General features: G+C 44.7%; 2 protein-coding genes across 4 annotated transcripts in view; both read left to right on the forward strand.

Moving 5' to 3' along the window:
- The first annotated feature begins 1508 nt into the window (after positions 1-1508).
- LOC149285769 (phosphoribosyl pyrophosphate synthase-associated protein 2) lies at positions 1509-11477 on the forward strand. Of its 3 annotated transcripts, none has more exons than XM_089494900.1 (10): positions 1509-1591; positions 2230-2282; positions 2539-2609; positions 3257-3452; positions 5463-5578; positions 7711-7766; positions 8570-8718; positions 10376-10446; positions 10694-10840; positions 11319-11477. In XM_089494900.1, exons 4-10 carry the CDS (start codon positions 3257-3259, stop codon positions 11475-11477), a joined length of 894 nt encoding a protein of 297 aa, XP_089351026.1. In that variant the 5' UTR covers positions 1509-1591; positions 2230-2282; positions 2539-2609. The 3 variants fall into 3 exon arrangements, with proteins under 3 accessions (XP_089351026.1, XP_089351027.1, XP_089351028.1); XM_089494901.1 differs by having other exon boundaries at positions 2539-2605; positions 3280-3452; XM_089494902.1 differs by lacking the exons at positions 2230-2282; positions 2539-2609 and having other exon boundaries at positions 3280-3452.
- A 4049-nt stretch (positions 11478-15526) lies between these two features.
- The window catches only part of SLC5A10 (solute carrier family 5 member 10), a 43573-nt gene continuing 37558 nt past the window's right edge, over positions 15527-21541 (forward strand). Inside the window, exons 1-7 of the mRNA XM_089495083.1 lie at positions 15527-15637; positions 17151-17222; positions 18013-18117; positions 18527-18586; positions 18769-18873; positions 19788-19893; positions 20041-20121. Coding sequence (XP_089351209.1) covers positions 15527-15637; positions 17151-17222; positions 18013-18117; positions 18527-18586; positions 18769-18873; positions 19788-19893; positions 20041-20121 — 640 coding nt within the window. The remainder of the gene's footprint in view (positions 15638-17150; positions 17223-18012; positions 18118-18526; positions 18587-18768; positions 18874-19787; positions 19894-20040; positions 20122-21541) is intronic.

Consider the following 21541-nt stretch of genomic DNA (forward strand, 5'->3'; position numbering starts at 1 on the left):
ATTAAGTGCCTACATATGCTCCAGCGCTGTATAGATTTAATATGGGGGGGGGTTAAAAAATACAGTGCAAATACACATTTACCCATACAGATATAGCTGGAGTCGTGGATCCGGATTCCTGGTTAATTTATTCTTTTAAATGTTCCAAAATATCCTCCTTGGGATTAATGACCGCCTTGAAGGTTGACGGTAGAATATTAACTTTATGCTTTCTTTGCCACCGATTAGATAAGTAGCCGCTGTGATATTCACTTTTGCCCGCCGGGAGTTCATTTGTCAGCATTTGTTCGGAGACAATGTAAGTTTCGGGCCAGTAACGCGTTGGAATTCACACGGTCAGTCCCTGCCAAACCCAATCACCTGCCTAACTCATTTTCACTCAGCGGCACTCTTATACGATATTCCCCGTTTAATAAACTCCTCCGACTGTCCTGATCTCAGCCAAAAAGAAATCCCAGCATCCCGAGCCAGAATGGTTTCCATAGTCTTTAGCTAGTTTTAACCCTTGGTGTCCCCATGGTGTCAGAACCCCCATTAAATAACCTCAAATGTTTAGTCTTAGAACCAAAAATGTATCTTTTTCCGCTAGCGCAAGCGGCGACAGACTGTCGAAAAGTGAGTAATTATACTTAAAATGCGTAAAAGAATGTTTTTTAGTGTTCTAATATCTCATTGTCTTGGAGATATTATTGGGAGGGAGAAGCAGGAGAAGCTCGTGTTCTTGTGTTTGTTCTTCCGATGCGATGTGATTGAAGGTCCGCGGTAATGTTTGGAGCTGGAAGTATTCAGCGCCGTGACAGTTGGCAGGGTTCGGACGTTCCGCGCGCCCGTAGTAATTCATGTTTGTTTATACAGAGTCTGGTGGCCTCCGTCCAGCACCCTTTCACCGTAATCTCACGGCGAAGGAATTCTAACCGGTACTTTTCCTAAGAGGGAATGAACCCTTTCCGTAGTGCGCTCCTCTGCCTCTCAAAGGGTTAAAGCCGCTGATTTCTGCATGAACGGTTGGTTTTAGAAGGAAAATACGATTGGCGTCCGAGCAAATAATGGCCTCGTGCCACAGAGTGAGCGATGTCGATGTTGATACCTTTTATTGGCCAACCTAGAAGAAGAGTCGATTTTTCTTCGTTGCTCATATAGAAGGCATCGACTTTGACCTCGAGTCTCCATCTTCTGCTGATGCCGCTGCATGTCTGCTGGTATATTTTATACTATATTAATATTATTTATTATATATTCTAACTCCTGCAGGGCCGTGCTATATTTAACTATGCATGATCCAGGGCCCTTCATATTGGCCAGTTTGGCGGGGGGGGGGGCTTTTTTTATGTTTTCAGTCCGTTTACCTTGTGCTTGATTTGTTTGGCTTTTTTTTTTTTTTATATCCAGATACTGTAACATCATGTTTTCAGTTAAGGTATAGCATTAACTCTTCGTTGCATCCTCATTTCTTTTTTTTTTAGGTCACTTGCTCCTGCCAGCTGTCGGCGACAATCAGACTCCTCACCATGAACGTCACGAAGGGCGGCTTGATCCTCTTCTCTGCCAATTCCACCGCCTCTTGCGTGGAGCTCGCGAAGCGAATAGCCGAGTGAGTACGGTACCCTCCGCTGTAACCCTCAGCCGGCGCAGGAATTTATCTCCGTCTCCCAACGGAGCCGCCCTGGGAATAATCTCCTGTTTATGTCTGACAGCCGACGCTCTGTTATGTCTCCCGGTCTTTGTCCTTGGAGACGTTCAATATTTTTATTCATAATCATTCATTCGCCTCGTTTTGTGGCAAAGTGACTTAAATGTAACTCGTCAAACGTAGCCGTTCTTTAGTCTTAAACTAAAATACGTTCTATGTATTCTGATTTTGTTTGCTGTATGTCTGCCATAATGACTGTGTGCATCTATACAATATACAGTATACAGTATACAGGTACATATTAAAGTGGGGCTGCAACTAACGATTTTTCATTTATTTAAAATTTAATGAGGGGACCGGGAAGTTAATGATGAGAATTCTGGACCGGATCAGCCAAAGGGTGGGAGGGAGTTTATTTAATTTGCAGACCAGAGGGCGGGAGGGGGTTGATGAGAGAGAGATGATGCCTTTCATTTCCTTTTGTCGCTTTGGCTTTCCACGTCGCGTTGAGCTTTCGGAAGTAGCCGACCCCCTGTTCTTGATGCTCGTCTGCTGTTTTTTTTTTATTTATTGCCTGTCTTTTGTTTTTTTGTTTACAGGCGGCTGGGAGTTGAACTCGGCAAAGTCCAGGTATATCAAGAGCCAAACCGAGGTGAGTTTTTAAAGAGCTGGCGTTATCTGTTCCGTTATCTGTCCCCGTAGTCAGAAGCAGAGTCCTGTAGCTTGCAGAGGATTGTGGGAATTGTAGTTTGTCTCATCTTATGAACCTTTGCAGACTTAACCCTTTCCTTCCATGCCGTTTTTGATTTGTGTAGCAAAGCTAATGTCCAGCTCCGATAATTAATGTGATTTCTTTTTATTATTATTTATTTATTATTATTATTATTTTTCCTCCCCATTCCTTTCAGAAACCCGCGTTCAGATTCAAGAATCCGTGAGAGGGAAAGATGTTTTCATCATCCAGACCGTTTCCAAGTGAGTAATTTTGCTTGTGGCAGCTTTTCCTTTTTTGGTGAAATTTTTTGTTTGCCAGCAAAATACAATAATAATAATTAAAAGAAAAAAAAATCTAGCAATGGGTTAAACTTGCGGCCCGCCCCCCCACCCCCGCTAACGAACTACAATGTCAAAATATTTAAGTGCAGTCGGCGCTATTCTATGGTGTAGCGTTACGTGTGTAAGTGGAACCAGAATGTGCACAGAGAAAATGTAATCAGGGGGCAATGTGTGTTTGTATTTACTGAAAAGGTGTTGGGTAAATGGAACAGCCTCCCAGCAGAAGTGGTAGAGGCTAATACAGTGAGGGTATTAAACATGCATGGAATAGATATACGGCTCCTGAATCTAAGACGAGACCAATGACTGATTAAGGTTTGAGTCTTTACAGCAGGAGAAACGGGCAACTAGACGGGGGCCGGATGGGGCCGATCTGCTGGCAGGTTCTATGTTTATATATATATATATATATATTCGTCACACATATCTCTGTGTGTCACACAATTTAGATTTTGTTGTTCTTTTTCCTTAATTGCTTACCTTTGTTCCTACATTGTACTGGTACATCCACGGGGAATGATAGTGCGTGCGTAGCACATTATTCTATGGGAAAGCCAACCCGTGTTCCAGATGGGTCTCTCACATGTTTCCAGGGATGTGAACACCACAATCATGGAGCTGCTCATCATGGTGTACGCGTGCCGGACGTCTTGCGCCAAGACCATTAGCGGCGTGATCCCGTACTTCCCCTACAGCAAGCAGTGCAAGATGCGGAAAAGAGGCTCCATCGTCACCAAGCTGCTGGCTTCCATGATGTGCAAAGCCGGTAGGACGCTTGAACCCGATGGGCGATGGGTATCCGTGTGCTGAAAGGGGGAGTCCCGTGAAAAAAAAGCATAAAGCCCAGCGCTGTATACAGCAATAACCCCTCCCCCAGCGCGGTATACAGTAATAACCCCTCCCCCAGCGTGGTATACAGTAATAACCCCTCCCCCAGTGCGGTATACAGTAATAACCCCTCCCCCAGTGCGGTATACAGTAATAACTCCTCCCCCAGCGCGGTATACAGTAATAACTCCTCCCCCTGCGCCTTATACAGTAATATAACCCCCAGCGCGGTATACAGTAATATAACCCCCAGCACTGTATACAGTAATATAACCCCAGCACTGTATACAGTAATATAACCCCCAGCATTGTATACAGTAATATAACCCCCAGCGCTGTATACAGTAATATAACCCCCCAGCACTGTATACAGTAATATAACCCCTGGCACTGTATACAGTAATATAACCCCTGGCACTGTATACAGTAATATAACCCCCCAGCGCTGTATACAGTAATATAACCCCCCCAGTGCTGTATACAGTAATATAACCCCCAGCACTGTATACAGTAATATAACCCCAGCACTGTATACAGTAATATAACCCCAGCGCTGTATACAGTAATATAACCCCAGCGCTGTATACAGTAATATAACCCCAGCGCTGTATACAGTAATATAACCCCCCAGCACTGTATACAGTAATATAACCCCCCAGCGCTGTATACAGTAATATAACCCCCGGCACTGTATACAGTAATATAACCCCCCAGTGCTGTATACAGTAATATAACCCCCCAGCGCTGTATACAGTAATATAACCCCCCAGTGCTGTATACAGTAATATAACCCCCCCAGTGCTGTATACAGTAATATAACCCCCCAGTGCTGTATACAGTAATATAACCCCCCAGTGCTGTATACAGTAATATAACCCCCAGCGCTGTATACAGTAATATAACCCCAGCGCTGTATACAGTAATATAACCCCAGCGCTGTATACAGTAATATAACCCCAGCGCTGTATACAGTAATATAACCCCCCAGCGCTGTATACAGTAATATAACCCCCCAGCGCTGTATACAGTAATATAACCCCCGGCACTGTATACAGTAATATAACCCCCAGCGCTGTATACAGTAATATAACCCCAGCGCTGTATACAGTAATATAACCCCAGCGCTGTATACAGTAATATAACCCCCCAGCACTGTATACAGTAATATAACCCCCCAGCACTGTATACAGTAATATAACCCCCCAGCGCTGTATACAGTAATATAACCCCCCAGCGCTGTATACAGTAATATAACCCCCAGCGCTGTATACAGTAATATAACCCCAGCGCTGTATACAGTAATATAACCCCCCAGCGCTGTATACAGTAATATAACCCCCCAGCGCTGTATACAGTAATATAACCCCCGGCACTGTATACAGTAATATAACCCCCCAGCGCTGTATACAGTAATATAACCCCCAGCACTGTATACAGTAATATAACCCCAGCGCTGTATACAGTAATATAACCCCAGCGCTGTATACAGTAATATAACCCCCCAGCACTGTATACAGTAATATAACCCCCCAGCGCTGTATACAGTAATATAACCCCCCAGCGCTGTATACAGTAATATAACCCCCAGCGCTGTATAAAGTAGTGTCAGTTGACATTGAAAAAACCTGTCTTTATGTTATTTTTTTGTCCCAATAAACTCCCTTTATCTGTTTAAACGTCATTCATTCCACGATCGTTCTCAGTGGCGTTACCAGGGCTTGTTTGGGAATCTTCCAGCGGCTGATCTGTTATACGGGGAGATCCATTGGCCGGTGTTTGCTTAGCGAGCGGATCCCCCGCGCCCGGCAGGCGCCGTCTCTGTGTAATCGTCTCCGGGCAGAGCTCCAGGCGGTGGGGAGCGGTCGCTGATGGAGGATATTTTCTGGGGGGGTTTTTTTTTTTGTGCCCATCTGACTTTCTCTTTGTCTCCCGGATCCTCCTCCCAAAGGTTTAACGCACCTCATCACCATGGATCTGCACCAAAAAGAAATTCAGGGCTTCTTCAATATTCCTGTTGACAACCTACGAGCTTCTCCTTTCCTCTTACAATATATCCAGGAAGAGGTGAGTGTCAAGAAGTGTGCGTGTTTATGTAGTTTTGTATAGCTCCATCATATTCCGTAGCGCTGTACCATGGGTAGACAGGACACTAGTAGTATATAACATAATGTTACTTACAGAAACAGGCGAAGAGGGCCCGGCGCACAGGAGCTTACAATCTATAGGGCGTTAGGGTGTCGTTGTTAGGGATGGAGCCGCTGCACTAGTGTAAGGATCGCAGGAGAAAGGAAAGGTGAGCTGAAGGAATATGGGAGGAAGGGAGTTAATGTGCGATGTCGTAAGCGGCAGGAGGCCGGGGAGAGCAGAAATATGGTGTCTCTGAGGTTATTAAAGGTCGTTGGTTTGGCAGGTTCCGGTTTGAGGTCTGTACGTCGGGCCGTAGACCGGGTTTCACTTTGAATACATCGTGTGTAGAACGTTTGCTTCGCTGCAGCGAGTAGCACAAGGAACCATACAGAACATGAATGTTAATGATGATTAGGCCCTGCACCCAAGAGCTTACAATCTTCTCCTCCGCGCCGGCGCTCTTCTTCTCCGCGCTCGCTTCCTATCACTCTTACCGGTTTAAGACTCTCCCGCAGAAGTGGCTCATTATAATCAAAATGTGGTCAAAAAAGGCTATTTTCTTTAACCTGCGAAATACATGAATATTGAAGAAAGCAAATATTCTTAGAGAGGGGCGATTGTTCCGGACGTGTGCCCCGGGGCGATTGTTCCGGACGTGTGCCCCGGGGCGATTGTTCCGGACGTGTGCCCCGGGGCGATTGTTCCGGACGTGTGCCCCGGGGCGATTGTTCCGGACGTGTGCCCCGGGGCGATTGTTCCGGACGTGTGCCCCGGGGCGATTGTTCCGGCGTGTCATTTAAATGTCCACATTTGTTCCGGCAGTTTTGCTTGTAGCAGATAGGGTTAAAAGCTTTTAAGTGTGACCCCCGTGTTGCCCGGCATGCAAATGAATCATTAATTCTATGGACGTAGGTTTATTTGTGCTCCTGAGTAAGGGCCAGAGATGCTCCCTTTATTTGTTGATCCACACATATGCTCGCTCTGTAAAAGGCATTTCAGCTTTTTTTACTTTTCCGAGAAGGTAGTACGTAAGTGAAACAGCCTCCCAGCTGAAGTGGTAGAAGCTAATACAGCGAGGGAAACAATCATTCAGAAGTTTAGCGGTGCTGGCCGTACACACACGCGGTTCTCACAGCTCGCCGGGCAGATCGTGGAAGAGCGGAGCCTTCCGGATCAGATGCGCGGATTATCTTTCATCTCCGTAATTACCGAACAGACATACGGAGACGCGCATTTTAAATGTTTACCCCGGAGGAGGGTCGTGTTTCTTGCTGAATTATTTTGTTCTGCGTAGGAGGTTACGACAGAGCTTTGAGTGCCAAGCACAGCCCCACTAAATATTACATTGCATTTATTTATATAGCGCCTGCAGATTCCGTAGCGCTGTACAATCCCTCGGTAGGATACGTTTAATATAACAATAACAAAAGGTGAAGATACCTGGATCACCTACCATATTTTGGAGCCCCTGGGCAAAATCCAACATGTGCCCCCGGGGTAAAATCCCAGGTGCTTTCTGTAAATATTCCGAGTACCCAAAAGTTGATAAACTGGAAAATATAAGAATTTCTTTAAAATAAATGTTTAGTCCTGCAGGAGGTTTCGGCATTTATATTCTATAATTATTAAGTCAAAATATAATTATTATTAATTATAATAATAATAAATTTGATTGCTTTTTTTTAGGTTATTATTGTTAAAACCCCATATGCTTCTGTCTGCTTTGGATATAAATGGGTTAATGGCGGCACTCAATCCCATTATCGGGGGCAATCCCATCTGTGCCCCCCTCCCCTGGGAAGTACTCTACCTCTCTCCTATTTACTCTGAGTTAAACATTAAGTCCCCGCAGATAATGCTCCATAGCGATCGTTTCCTGTTTTTGGCGTGTTTTCCCCTAATATTCCGGGAAGTTTTTTTCAAAGTTTCTTTGCAATGTCAGATGTTGTAATAAGTCGCCCCGGAAATGATGGGGGGGGGGAGGGGAGGGGGCGTCGATGCAGAATTTATCCTAAAACTGACTTTTTTGTCTTTTTTTTTTTTTTTTTTTTTTTTTTTTTTTTAAACAGATCCCTGATTACAGAAACGCCGTAATTGTTGCCAAATCCCCGGCGTCGGCAAAGAGGTGAGCAGAGAAGAATATTCCTCTCTCTCCGAGATCCCGATGTGTGATATTTTTAATATTTAATCTATATTTAATATTTTTACTAATGCTCTTTGACTGCCAGAGAAGGCGAGCGACACATCGGAGGCACTTATTTTTGTTATTGGTGTAAAAGGTGGTTTTATCCCCAAAGCAACCGGAGCTACAAAATGTAAAAGAGACAAAAGCTTTAAATCTGATAGTAATTGATGTGGTCGCTTGGTAACAGGACATTAACGTATCACTGGAACCAAGTCAATAATACAAAAAAGGAATAAAATAATAATTCTAGAAATAAACATACTTGAAAACATGCAATATACATGTATAAAAAAAATATGCAACATAAACGTATAAAAAAATATGCAACATAAACGTATAAAAAAATATGCAACATATACGTGTAAATTTTTTTTTGCAATATATACGTGTAAAGAATAAAATACGTGCAGCATATACGGATAGGACACCGGCTATAGAATCCGTGGCTTCAGCAACATCTTTGCCCCTATTCGAGTGGTTTAAGTATTTAGCTTGTGATTCCGCGCATGTTTTCTGTATTAATCTACGTGGGCATCGTGGCCGCCGCTGGAACCGCGTCCGGCAGGTGCAGAGTTGCCCGCGGGCGCGTGTTTGGCTGTAATATCACTGCAGTCGTGCGTTCTTTGGGGCCCGTGTTACACCCTGAGCGCGATGCCAACCCTTTTTTGTACGGGGCAGCCTGGCGGACGGAGTTTGACGCCGGGGGGCATTCTGTCTGTAACTTCTTTTGTTCCTCGTGCCAGAGCTCAGTCTTTTGCCGAGAGGTTGCGGCTGGGACTCGCTGTGATCCACGGAGAAGCACAGGACGCAGAGTCGGACTTAGTAGATGGACGACATTCGCCACCCGCGGCCAAAGGAATCGCTGCCATTCACCCGTCTCTGGAGCTGCCACGTAAGCGGATGTGGTTCTGGGTACTTGGGGTCCGGTAGGGCCGGGTTACCCATATAGCAGACCCCATAACATCTCTTGGGGCTGAGAGGGGGAAGCTGCCCCCATAACATTGGGCTTCACCCCTCTGCCGTATTATTAGAGAGGATTTTTAACTCCGTATGCGCTCTGCCGTCTGGCTTTATTATCATAGAGGAAATCGGCCGACACGCGACGTCATAGCGATTGTTTCCGTCCTTTGAACCTCTGTCCTTCGACACATCCCAGGCTCTGAGCTCATAGAAGCTGCAATTCCATCTATATTCTAAATGAGACGACCCATGGAAGGAAACGCAGGATAGACCGCGTGTTTTACCGAGCCCCCTGGTTTGGTGGGTTTGGATATAATTTATTGGCTTTTTCTTTTGCGTCGCAGTTGTCTGACTCTGTACTTTTGTTCCGTTTCCGGCGTCAGACGTGCGTTCGGGGAGATCTGATCTGTCTTAACGCTTCCTGAGCTCAGGATGTGGAGGAAACGTTTGTTTAAAGTGCAGTTCAGTATCCGGCGCCCCAAAAAAGCACGAGTTTTGGCGTTGAGATGGTTAACAAAAATATATTGTGTGGCACCTTTAAAAAAATGTGCACTTTGCATTGGAATGCATCTTCATTTTAACTCTTTCTGCTCCCAGTAACGCTACCTACAGATGCGGTTTGCGGCAGGTAAACTAATCCCCGCAGCGCTTCTCCCCGGCAGGCTGATCGCAGCTTCTCCCCGACAGGCTGATCCCCCGCCGGGGAGCGCAGATTTACGCTGTAATCCTAATAGGAGAGATTTGGTTGCAGACTACATGGATTAGCGTTGCTCGGTCTGACGGGATCCTGCGTCCCAGCCTTTGCCGTGTTACATGTTTGGGCGAAGACCTTCGACATGATTCCCAAATAACTACTTTCAGCCGTTTATACGCCATTCAGTCTCGCATTACCAACCCCTCCGGGAGCTGGAAACGGCCGGTGAAGTCATATTCTATAAGCCGGCGCGTTTCCTGCGGCTCCGTAATGCATTCGATGAGTTGGGATGTTACTAAAACGGCCCGCGGTCGATACCCCAACACATTTCTCAGTCGGAAGGAGTTATGTCTCGCGAGGAGGAAAGACCGAGATAGCATTAAAAAAAAAATAAAGCCTCCTCGTGGGGGAAGAACATGCCCTTGGACAAGAATTACCATATTTTGAGAATAACGATATCTAGTCTGGGAAGGATTTAAGAATTTTCCTCCAATCGGTAATGATCGTAGCAAAAACATGGAGGACAGAGTCGTATTTTAGTGCAGGAAGGTCCAGCCCTGTCCTTGAGGGTGATTTTTAGGGTGGCTTCCCTGCCGTGGTGGTAGCTGCTTGGATACCGCTTAGCAACCTCCTAATTGCTGAGCCCCTGGGTGGACGCCCCTTTTCTCAGAATGTTGTTAAGCGGATAGTGACCCATAGGCTCTGCTCCATGCCTGGCCTTGTAGCTTATAGGCTTTAGCAGCGACCCCCAGCTCCCTTTCCGAATACTGAGGGATTCCCCACGTTTTGTTTGTGGTCTTTGGAACGATTTACCATTTCATATCTGCAACTGCTTATAAAAAATGCATTTTGCAGAGTTTTTACCAAAATATGTATTTTCTTTCCCCCCACCCAGTGATGATGCCAAAAGAGAAGCCTCCAATCACTGTCGTCGGAGACGTGGGCGGGAGGATAGCAATTATTGTGGTAAGTTTAACTCTTCGGTTTCCACTTTTAGAATAACATGAGGGTACATACGCACACAAGGGGTCAAGGGCAATTCAGTGCGCCCCCCCCCCCACCTGGCACTTTAATGGTTAAATGGCGAGATACGTCACGTCTGATGCTACAGCACCGGCTTTACGACTGCGTGTAATCCTACGATGTAGCCCTTTTACCCCCTGAGTGGTCTGTGACCTGTGTGCATGTAACGTGTCCACGCGTATTTTTGCAGGATGACATCATTGATGATGTCGCTAGTTTCCTCGCCGCAGCCGACACGCTGAAAGAGAGAGGAGCCTACAAGATTTTCGTGATGGCCACGCACGGTTTGCTTTCATCAGACGCCCCGAGGCTAATCGAGGAATCGGCCATCGATGAGGTGAGAGGAGCGGCCGATGTCTGCCGGGTTTGGAGAATATACATGTTGATGTAAAGCACAGGAGTGATGGGAGTGATAAAGGGCCATTGGAACCCAGGAGTGATGGGAGTGATAAAGGGCCATTGGAACCCAGGAGTGATGGGAGTGATAAAGGGCCAATGGAACACAGGAGTGATGGGAGTGATAAAGGGCCATTGGAACACAGGAGTGATGGGAGTGATAAAGGGCCTCTGTGAGCCTATGAAGAGATTCCATTAAAAATCAGCCATTTCCAGCTACAATAGTCACTTACAGCATTAACTCCGTATGTGCTGGATTTCTGATCCATTTCATGTTATTTTAATGGACAAAATTCGCTTTTTTCCCTCCTCCCAAAAAAGGAAGTTTCTAAGTGACCCCAAACTTTTGAACGGTAGTGAGAAAAAAAAATATTATGCCCCAATTAGATGCGTATCTGAGCGTTGTTTTCCTGTTTTAGGTCGTTGTCACCAACACGATTCCCCACGAAATCCAGAAGCTCCAGTGCCCCAAAATCAAGACGGTTGACATCAGCATGATCCTCTCCGAGGCCATTCGCCGGATCCACAACGGAGAGTCCATGTCCTATCTTTTTAGAAATATAGGAGTAGATGATTAGTCCCCGTGTTTGTCTTAATATATATATATTTTTTAGGAATATACCTTGGGCCAAAACTGGAATTGTACGGCGTATCGATGCCGAACAAGGCGCTTACCTTAATGTTGCAACAAGGTCACTTTTTTCAGGTTGATCACCAATTCACCAATCGATTATTTGATGATTTTTTTTTTTATTATTATTATTATAATGAAGAAAAACTAAATTTTGTGAACAAAAAACATCACACAAGAAGAAGACGGTTTACTTTTTGTGTTAAATGCACTAGGTCTTGCCATCGATTGACTGAGGATGATAGGCGTCTTTGTCCTTCAGGGTTTTAGCACCAGATTATATCTGCTTTTTGGGCAGAAGTTTGCCTTTTTTTTTTTTTTTGTTTCGTAATGCCTGTGGGTGGCAAACTTTGGCTTTCTGTCTGTGGTTGGACTACGTATCCCACGATCCTCCGCTGTTTGAGCAGGGAGTTGGATGTAACCCAATCACAGCTGCTACGCCATGTCTGCCCAGACCCCATATAACACTGCAGTGCCCTGTTTTGTACCCAACGGTCTGAATCAACGTCGGCTCCATATTATATATGATTTTTTTAAAATTTCTTTTGTATAGATCAGTTTCGCACTTATTTTGATGACCTAAAGCTTTGGCGCCTCAACCAAAGCTATTTAGCAATTGGCCGTCGCACCGAGCGCAGCGGCACGTTGTGCACTTTTTACCAAAAGCCGGCTGTCCGCATTTTGAATCGGTTAAAGATTTTTTTCCCCGGCGTAATCGCTTCGATGTCTGAGCGCCCAGGAGAGGAATTAAGTCTTAATTGTGTTTCCGATTGGTGTAAAGGTCCGGGTCAGAACAAGGCGGCCACGGAAGTCTTAGAAATGGAGGAATAACAAAAAAAAAAAAAAAGAAATACCGACGGGCGACCGTGGCCTGGTTGTATCATGTATCCAAAAATGATCAGTTTGAAATCCTGCAAGAAATGTGTCTGTTTACCGAAGCCCGCAGACCTCAGACTTCGCTTGTGTATTTACATACGTGCTTTTCTTCTTCTTCTTCCTTCCTTTTTAAGGGGCTTTATCGTGTAAACGCTGTTTACTGAGTGAATATAGCATAACGTAGGACATTTTTATACACTATATCCACGTCATAAACAACGTTTCGGCTCTCTGACTTCTCTTGCAGCCAGCAGGAGACGTCTTAGCCCCTCTCTCTCCTCTCGATAATAAAAAAAAAAAAAAAAAAAAAAAAGACAGAAAGAAATACATTTTATGGGAGCCTGGGAGTCATTGCTGAGCGATGACGCACGCGAGGATTCGTATACCGAAGATCGAAAAGAGAATCCACTCGTTCCCTGGGTGCATTTGTCAGGGGCTCGAAATATGCACTTGTATTTATTTTTGGCAAACCTCAGTGGGAAAATGTAATAAAGTATTTGCGTGAATTTGGAGATTTGTGGGGGGTTTTTTTGTCCTTTCTTTCTTCGTTATCAGAAATGATACAGATTCTGAATGTAGAATGTTAAATGACATCTCACGGGAATATTCGGTTAAGCTGCCCCGGGTTATTTAGAAATAAAGTTGATCGGAAAAAACCCGATTATTACCGCTTTAAAATCTATAGCAAATGTGCCCGGGCTTTTCTCGCTGAGAAAATGTAGATTTAAATCCCTCTTCCCCCTAATAACCAGCGAGACGGTTTTATTAGAACCATCGCTTAGAGCCGCTGTTCCCTTGCTGAGTTAAATAATTTTGTATTAAAAAACACCATTCCCGGTATTGATGGATTCTCTTTCCAGAAATAATTATTTAATCGAATAAAAAAAGGTTAATTTTAAAACGGATGCACAAAACCAGGTGCTGATAGAACGTGACTTTCAGAGGAAAGAGTAAAATGACAGATAAGGTTTATTTGCTTAAAATCATGGAAAGTGTGGTGTCTAAGTGGAACAGCACCTTTAACACCGAAGATATTCGGGATTATTAAGAAGAGCACTCCTCATGCGTCCCTTTGGTTTCCTTGGCGATTTCGCCATTTTTACCGTCTCCCCTAGAATTGCCGCTTGTTCAGTTTACTCTACTAATTATTGAGAAGGACCTTTTATAATTAGTAGAGTAAACTGAACAAGCGCCAATTCTAGGGAAGGCGGTAAAAGTGGCGAAATCCCCAAGAAAACCAATGGACCAGCCCCGGCGAGCGTCTTCTGCAGGAGGTGCTGAACTGGGCCCTGTATAATGTATATGTAAATCAGATTCTATAGAAGACACGCCACTATACAATATGCGGAACCAGCCCTTCCTGCCGGAGAAACTTCCCGTCGATGCTCCTCCATCGTATAAAAACTTTCACTCCAGCTCCATCTTTAGTAAATAAATCTGCTTTACTAAGATCTCCACGTGAGTTCTCTGCCAAAGTGTAAGGATACGATGACGATACAATGAGATATATCCAGGGGGGCTAACAAGTCTGGGGGCAGTTATGTAAATGCCCCCCCCAGCTATACCCTGCTATGTAAATAAAAAAAAATGTTATCCAAAAAGCCTATTGTGCTATAGTTTCAATTTCTTCCTTTTGATAGACGTCGTGCTACAGATACCCCGGTCCCTCCAGGTGCGTTGCCCTGCCTCTGGCGCTGAAAGGGTTAGTTGCTGAGTAAGTCTTTTGCACCCCGTGGTGTGTGTGGGGGGGTTGCGTTCGGAGCGTCGCTCGCACCCACCGCGTGTTTTCCTGACCTCTGCTCCATTACTCCATTAAAGCATCCATCAGCCGCATGCTACAGATACTCAGCGCGTTCGCTTCATTTCTCCGCGCTTCACTTGAGTTGAGCCACAACCAAACCGAACGACCCCCCGCTCATCTAACGAGCTCATCTAACGAGCTTATTTCATGGTGGCCCTAAACCCCATCTGACGCAACGATCGCTTTCAGGCCGTTAATTCCGCTGTGATGGCAACGCTTCAGATACGGAATAAGACCATTGTTACTGTGAGTTCCGTTAATGGAACGGTCGGAACCAATTTAAGTTAAGACGTTCCCTGATATAGGACAGGTGGTCGGGGAGCTGTCAGTTGCCCATCTGCCCACACCAGGGTTTCTTTACCTGCTGTATGTGTATCTGAAGGGGCTATTTTAAAACGAGGAGCCTATGGCATATCTACTGTGAGATTTCGCGATATGGAGTGCTTGTGGGGTATAAAAGGTGGTATTGGGGGCTATTAATTGAAGGGAAACGTTGAGGAACTCTGTCCTACAGCTTAGGGCCTACTTGGTTCCTCACATGTTCCCCAAAAACCCAACAATCTAAAAAAAACTACCCAGAATTCTATCTCGGAGTAACTTGGCCAGCATCCCTCTGTGAATTCCAGACCCGATAGCGGAGAGATTTTCAAATCATTCGGGTGTATTCACTAAACGGGGGGGATTCTGGTTTCAACCCTCCTGCTTTTTCCAGCGGACCTCACCAGATGTTGGTCCTTCATCGTGGGCAGCGAAGTCAAGGAGTTGAAACCACAACCCTACATTTATTAAACAGATCTCATCCGTTATCAGAATAAACCCGCTGGAGCTTTGTTAAGAGACCCCACCGAATATCCTGCGAGTTGAGGGGGGGTCTCACCATCTTTGGTTGTCTTCTATGCAGAAGATCCTTCTGGTTTCCACGTTTGCTACTTTGTGTCCATGTTTTATAAGCTGGCGTAGATCAGGTTTCCTCGACGATAAACGGAATCTAATTTGTCTCAAATCAACCAAATTACCCCTTATTTTTTTTGTGCTCGTGGGAAGCACCTCGTGGAGCCCGGGGTCGTTTTAATAATCCATGTACCGAGTTGGTGCCGACGTCCACATTGGTGAGAAAAAGGAGGAAAAAAATAAAAGGTTGTACTTTGTGTCACTTTGTGTCGCTTCGATGCCTCGAGCAGCAGTGGCCGTCCACCTGGATTAATGATCAATCACCGAGACCTGTTAACGAATTTCTTAAAAGTCAGCAATTCTCCAGCTGACCCTCTGCGTCCGAGGCGATCTCGGCTCAGTGTCGGCGACCGGCTGGACGGGGCGAGATGGAGACCAACGCAACCTTTGGAAATGGCCTCCCCAACCAACAGTTCAACATCTCCGACATCATCGTGATCGTGGCGTACTTTGTGCTCAACGTGGCCGTGGGAATCTGGGTGAGAAACCTGCCTTTTTCTTAATGAATATTCCCGTGTGATTTCCATACAATCCTTCGAAATGTCCTCCTGATAGAATGTTGGGTTTAAAATTAAAATTGTGACATTCTATTCTAATTCTATTCTAATTGACGCGTCCCTCAAATTCTATATTTAATTTGTAAGCCGGATACCTAGATTACGACCACATCATTTTATTCCGATCTCGTTTATTGGCTTTTTAATTATATATATTTTTTTTAAATAATATCCATTATACTATTGCTCAATAAATGAAGTCTTTGTATAAATGGTGTTCTCCCTCGCCTCTTGACGATAATTTAGGCCCAAAAATCTAACGCAGGTATAAATGTAACAATCTTTACCGAAACGTTTAAACTGAAACATCTATTATAATCTCTCTATATAAAGGCAATTACAAAAAAATATTAGAAAATATTCTAATTAGGCTTTTTGAAGACCCTCATCAAATCTTTGAAGGGGCCGCGTTATTTAGCAAGGAACTCTTCTCCGCCAGCAGTGATTTTGTATGTAAAAAAAAAATATAAGCTGCCGCTGAGGTCCTGGTTCTTCTTCTGCGGGGCTCGCGGGGTGAAGGGGCAAATTGTTGCGTTGGAAGCGAATGCTTTCATTTTTGCTGCTCCTTCGAAGGTCCGCTGTAAATGATTATATAGTTTAGGTTGGTTTCTGGTGACAAGTTTAAGAACCTTGAACTTGCGGGGATCTAGAACTGGTGTTTGGAGAATCACTCATCAGAGAGAGGTCCACCTGATGGACCTCGTCCTGATAGCTTTGGGTAAATTAGTAGTAATTAGTGTAGTGAAGAAGCGAGGGAGAATCCCTCAAACCCATCGCAGAAAGGTCCACCTGATGGACCTCGTCCTGATAGCTTTGGGTAAATTAGTAGTAATTAGTGTAGTGAAGAAGCGAGGGAGAATCCCTCAAACCCATCGCAGAAAGGTCCACCTGATGGACCTCGTCCTGATAGCTTTGTTTGGGTAAATTAGTAGTAATTGGTGCAGCGAAGCAGCAAGAAAAGCTGATAAGAAGCTCGATTGTATGGGGAAAAAAATCAACATTGGCAGAAGGTTTACTGCAAGAAATGTGTTTAGAATACCTGGGTCTAAATAACTTTGTAAAAAGTTATTGGTGGGTCTCAAAATAACATAAAAATCTTGGTATTTCTCCAAAAAAAAACTAAATTAAAACAATCATTTAAATATAAACCCAAATTTAGGTTCTAGAGGAAAGAATGTTTATGTAAAAGCCGAGGTTCTGTAATAACGGGGATTTGAGAATGAAAGACCTCGAGCCGTCCGATGGGGGGACAGCACAGAAAATCACGAACGCTTGGGACAAAACCGAGAGATTTCGAAATGTGTTGACTCCACGAGCTGGTCGGTCACGGGGCTGTCAAAATCTCTTCATTTGGCGTTAATGTTTTGCGCCGACATATTCCATAGCGGTGTACGACGGTTACATCCAACATCCAATGAGTGTCTTTCCCTTGCAGTCCTCGTGCCGGGTGAGCAGGAACACGCTGAGCGGGTACTTTTTGGCCGGTAGAAGCATGGCTTGGTGGCCGGTGAGTAGAAACAGAGTTAATGTAACCAAACTACTAGTCGCCCGTTTCTCCTGTAAAGACTCAAACCTTAATCAGTCGTTGGTCTCGTCTTAGATTCAGGAGCCGTATGCCTATCCCATGCATGTTTAATCCCCTCACTGTATTACCCTCTACCACCTCTGCCGGAAGGCTGTTCCACTTATCTACCACCCTCTCAATAAAGTGACTAATCCATTGAGTCAATGACGGATACACATACAATGTATCCTTACTGATATATTGTTAATCACGCGCAATCTTCCTATTACTGGAAAGAATGAATGATTTGCATGAAAAAAGGAGGAGAAAGACATAAGAACACCAATTTGGTAATTTTTCCCTTAAAAAATTAAAAACCCGCATGCGTGAGAAAAAGGTGTTTGACGTAAAGTGTTAATTTAGGTGATGGATCCCCTTTTAGTGTCACTAGAGGGGTAAAACCTCTAAAACTACATCTACTGCCACCCTTTCACGACTGGGCGCTGAGTATTTTCTAGATATGATACTACAGGTTTATAAGAAGGCACGAAGGGTTAATAATGGCTGGTGGGAATTACGCCGGCGAGGATTCAGTAGGATTTGTACGAAGGATTAGTAGGAGATCTCCGGCTTTTGAATTTGTTTCTTGGCACAAACTCTGGTTAAAGCCCACGTGGCCCTGCTGGCATCAGAGCTCCCTCTGGTGGCCAAACGAATGTATTACATGCACGGAAGAGATGCTGCGGATTATTTTCTTGAATACATTTTTGTATCTGCTTTTTTCTCCCCTTAGATCGGCGCCTCTCTCTTTGCCAGCAGCGAGGGTTCTGGATTATTTATCGGGCTGGCGGGTACAGGAGCCGCCGGCGGCATCGCAGTGGCCGGCTTTGAATGGAACGTAAGTGACGTACACACCAGTAAGCGACAAAAAACACCAGCACAAAACCAGTATTATTCATTTCCTAAAGTTTTGTGTAAAGTCGACGCCCCCCCCCAGCGATTTCTAAATCTGTTTTTTTTTTTAGAATTGGTCTGATTTCGGGTGTTTCTTACCTCCAGAACAAAGCCACCAAGTTCCGCACACAAGGTGGACCAGTCCATACTGGTTACATTCCCAGTAACATTTATAGATCATAGATAATGGAGATTAGAGCAATAGACGCATAATTTGAGTTAGTCTATATTTAAACCCATTACTTAAATGTTGTGGCCCCTAAGAGGCTAGAGTTGCCCCTGTGCATGGCTCTCCCTAACTGTATTAGCCGTACTCTGTAGCTAATACTATTGATTTAATCCTTTGTTTGCAGGCCACCTACATCCTCCTGGCTCTCGCCTGGATCTTCGTACCGGTCTACATCTCATCCGGGGTACGTACTTGACACCCATATACATCGGTTAGCCGCGACTGTCTTCTATCAGCATCCCGTTAATGGCAGCGGTGCTGGGGCCACGTCGTCTCTCCTTATATATACGTTTCCATACATTGAGATACTGAAGAGATGTATAAAGGTTCCGAACGTTCTAATGCTCCTGCCCCCGTGTCTCTTAGATCGTCACCATGCCGGAATACCTGCAGAGGAGGTTCGGAGGAGAGCGGATACAAATATACCTGTCTGCGCTGTCACTTTTACTTTCTGTCTTCACCAAGATATCGGTGAGTGTTATTCCTAAAATTATTATTCGACGTGGAAAACCATGAGGCTGGCTGGGGGATTCAGAAATACCGTCTGATTGCTGGTCCTCAGGGGTGGTCCTTTAATGATCCGAGTGGGTGGAGTAATGTTAAATTCCACCAATCCCCACTGGTTTCTTCCTGCTTTTTGTCCCCTATTATTCCTGCCCACCAATGTTGTTGTTTGACTAGTAGATTGGGGATCAGATAACAGAGTGAGAACTGTTGTTTCTACCGCAACGCCTGCTTTAGTGTCACGTGACAAATTTGGGGTTCCCGCCCAAATATTTGAATGATGATAAAATATACGTGATTAAAGAATTATAGCTGGGAAGGGCTTTTAATGCTGCATTGAGCAGTAAAGTCCCCTTTACAGATCATCTCTGAGAAATCTAGCAATTTATTTTTAACTCGCATTTCAGTATATGACCACAAGGGGGCATCTGAACCAATATGGGTAATTTATAAATAATAAGGGCTTTTTTTTTTTTTACAACCTCCCTCCCGGGTAATAATGTCATTTTTCTATGGGTGGCCTGTGTGGACATAAAAAGTTTGCCCTTATTAACTTTATTAACTTTTTAAATTTACGGATATGTTGATTTACTATAATAAATAATAATTGTATAATTTTATAATATTTTTTTAAATATTTTTTTAATTATTTTTTTTTTATCGAGGGTCAGCCTCACTGGTCTGTCATCATTATACCAAAAACCTGACTAGAACAATATTAATCTTTATTGATTACCGCAGTACTGAGCACAAACCACCTTTAGCATTGTAATAAGAGGAAGTGCAGAGGGGCCCGACCTGCGGAGCTTACATTCTAACAGTAGATGAGAAGTTCCCCCGCGCATGTCTGCCCTAACCCGCTGCCTGTGTGTTTCTTACAGACGGATCTGTATTCTGGAGCCCTTTTTGTACAGGTTTGCCTGGGGTGGAACCTGTACCTGTCCACAGTTATCATGCTGGTGGTGACCGCCCTGTACACTATTGCAGGTAAGAGCCGAGGGTAGCTCAGCCGGGCCCCTATAGACCGGATCTGCTGGGCCCCTATAGACCAGGTGCCATGTGGCAATGTCTGGAATCACAGGTCACGATATGTTGTTAGACCGGCAGTGACATTTTTGGTTTCTTGTCTTGCAGGGGGGTTGGCGGCTGTGATTTACACTGATGCCCTGCAGACCGTTATCATGATCATAGGAGCCATCATCTTGACCATCACAGGTATTATATTACACAGGTCTGGGGTTCCCTAACGCAGGGGGGCATGAGAATCCCAAATAAAGTCCTGATTTCACTGTATGTACCTCAGCATGGCCAGTGAGCCAATGGTTGGAACACCTGAGTACAAGCAGGGATAGCCAATTAATTCAGGCTGGTCTGATGTGGCATCAAGGTGTGTGAGCGTGAATGTGTAAGTGGTGTGGGAGGGAGTGTGTGTTAGAATGATTAAGTGTAAGTATGTGTATATGTGTGTAAGCGTGTTTACGTTGGGGCAAGGAAGGTGCCGATGGGGCCACTTGGTTTTAATTGCCCCCCCTCTTTGGCTAGAACATACCCTGGTTCTCTAGGTGAGGAGCTCCGCGCATGAGGTCCTAACATAGTTCTCCAGACACCATCATTCCAGGATTTATGGATCCCCTGAAGGGGTAAATCTGAAGTCCTGGTTTTGCGCGTCCAGCTGTTTGTTCAGACGATGATTCCTGAGTATTTACCCCCCCCCGTGGGTATTTACCCCCCCTGTGGGTATTTACCATTCATGCAAACCACACGGCAGAGATATTTGCATCTGACGCCCGCTCCCCGCAGGGGTAAGCAGAGGGATTTTGCATCTGCAGATCAGAGATTCTAAATATTTGGCCCGAGATGTTTTGGGAGTTCAGCGAATATTAAAAATAAGATAAAAAAATGGTGTTACGGGGCAGTTACCGACTGAAGAGGGCAAAATGTGACCAAGAAAGGGGACCCCCCTTTCACCTCACATTTTGCTCATAAAAGATGACCATGTAAATGTTGCACTGAAAGAGGCTTAGATGTGATGTAAGGAAGTTTTACTTCACTGAGAGGGCAGTAGATGAGTGGAACAGCCTCCCAGCAGAGGTGGTAGAGGGTAATACAGTAAGGGTATTAAACATGCATGGGATAGACATACGGCTCCTGAATCTAAGACGAGACCAACGACTGATTAAGGTTTGAGTCTTTACAGCGGGAGAGACGGGCGACTAGACGGGGGCCGGATGGGGGCCGATCTGCAGCAGATTCTGTCTCTATGACAGATTTTGAAGATTTCTCAATTTAATGTAAAATAACACGACTCGGGGATAAAGATTTTCAAATAGCTTTTATTTAACAGTTTAAAAATTCTATTACAGAATAAAAAAATAATAACCGCACTTTGGAGATTAAATATCAGGAGTCTGGGTGGGGGGGCAATTAGTCCGGATTTTCTGGAGGTAGTGGGGGCAATTCCTGGGACTGCAGTAGAGAAAAATGTCCCTTTAATTATCTTAAGTGTCCACAAAGGTGACCTCGGGTGACCCTCCAGGGGATTTATAACTTTGAAGCCCCCCACCCACCATGTCTTATTTCATGTGTTCTCCAGAAAAGGCCGTTTAACCCCGTCACTGCCAGAGTACTCTGTCTC

Source organism: Sceloporus occidentalis, unplaced genomic scaffold (genome assembly GCF_023333645.1).
Source record: "Sceloporus occidentalis isolate IW3139 unplaced genomic scaffold, rSceOcc1.0.p SCAF_76, whole genome shotgun sequence".
Classification (NCBI taxonomy): domain Eukaryota; kingdom Metazoa; phylum Chordata; class Lepidosauria; order Squamata; family Phrynosomatidae; genus Sceloporus; species Sceloporus occidentalis.

What these genes read in the sequence shown, in the direction of transcription:
- LOC149285769 (XM_089494901.1), top strand. Translation starts at nt 1,509, where the DNA reads ATGAACGTCACGAAGGGCGGCTTGATCCTCTTCTCTGCCAATTCCACC. An exon ending in TTCCATGATGTGCAAAGCCG is followed by an intron (nt 3,453 to 5,462) that starts GTAGGACGCTTG and finishes CTCCTCCCAAAG; the next exon opens with GTTTAACGCACCTCATCACC. An exon ending in GGAGGATAGCAATTATTGTG is followed by an intron (nt 10,447 to 10,693) that starts GTAAGTTTAACT and finishes GTATTTTTGCAG; the next exon opens with GATGACATCATTGATGATGT.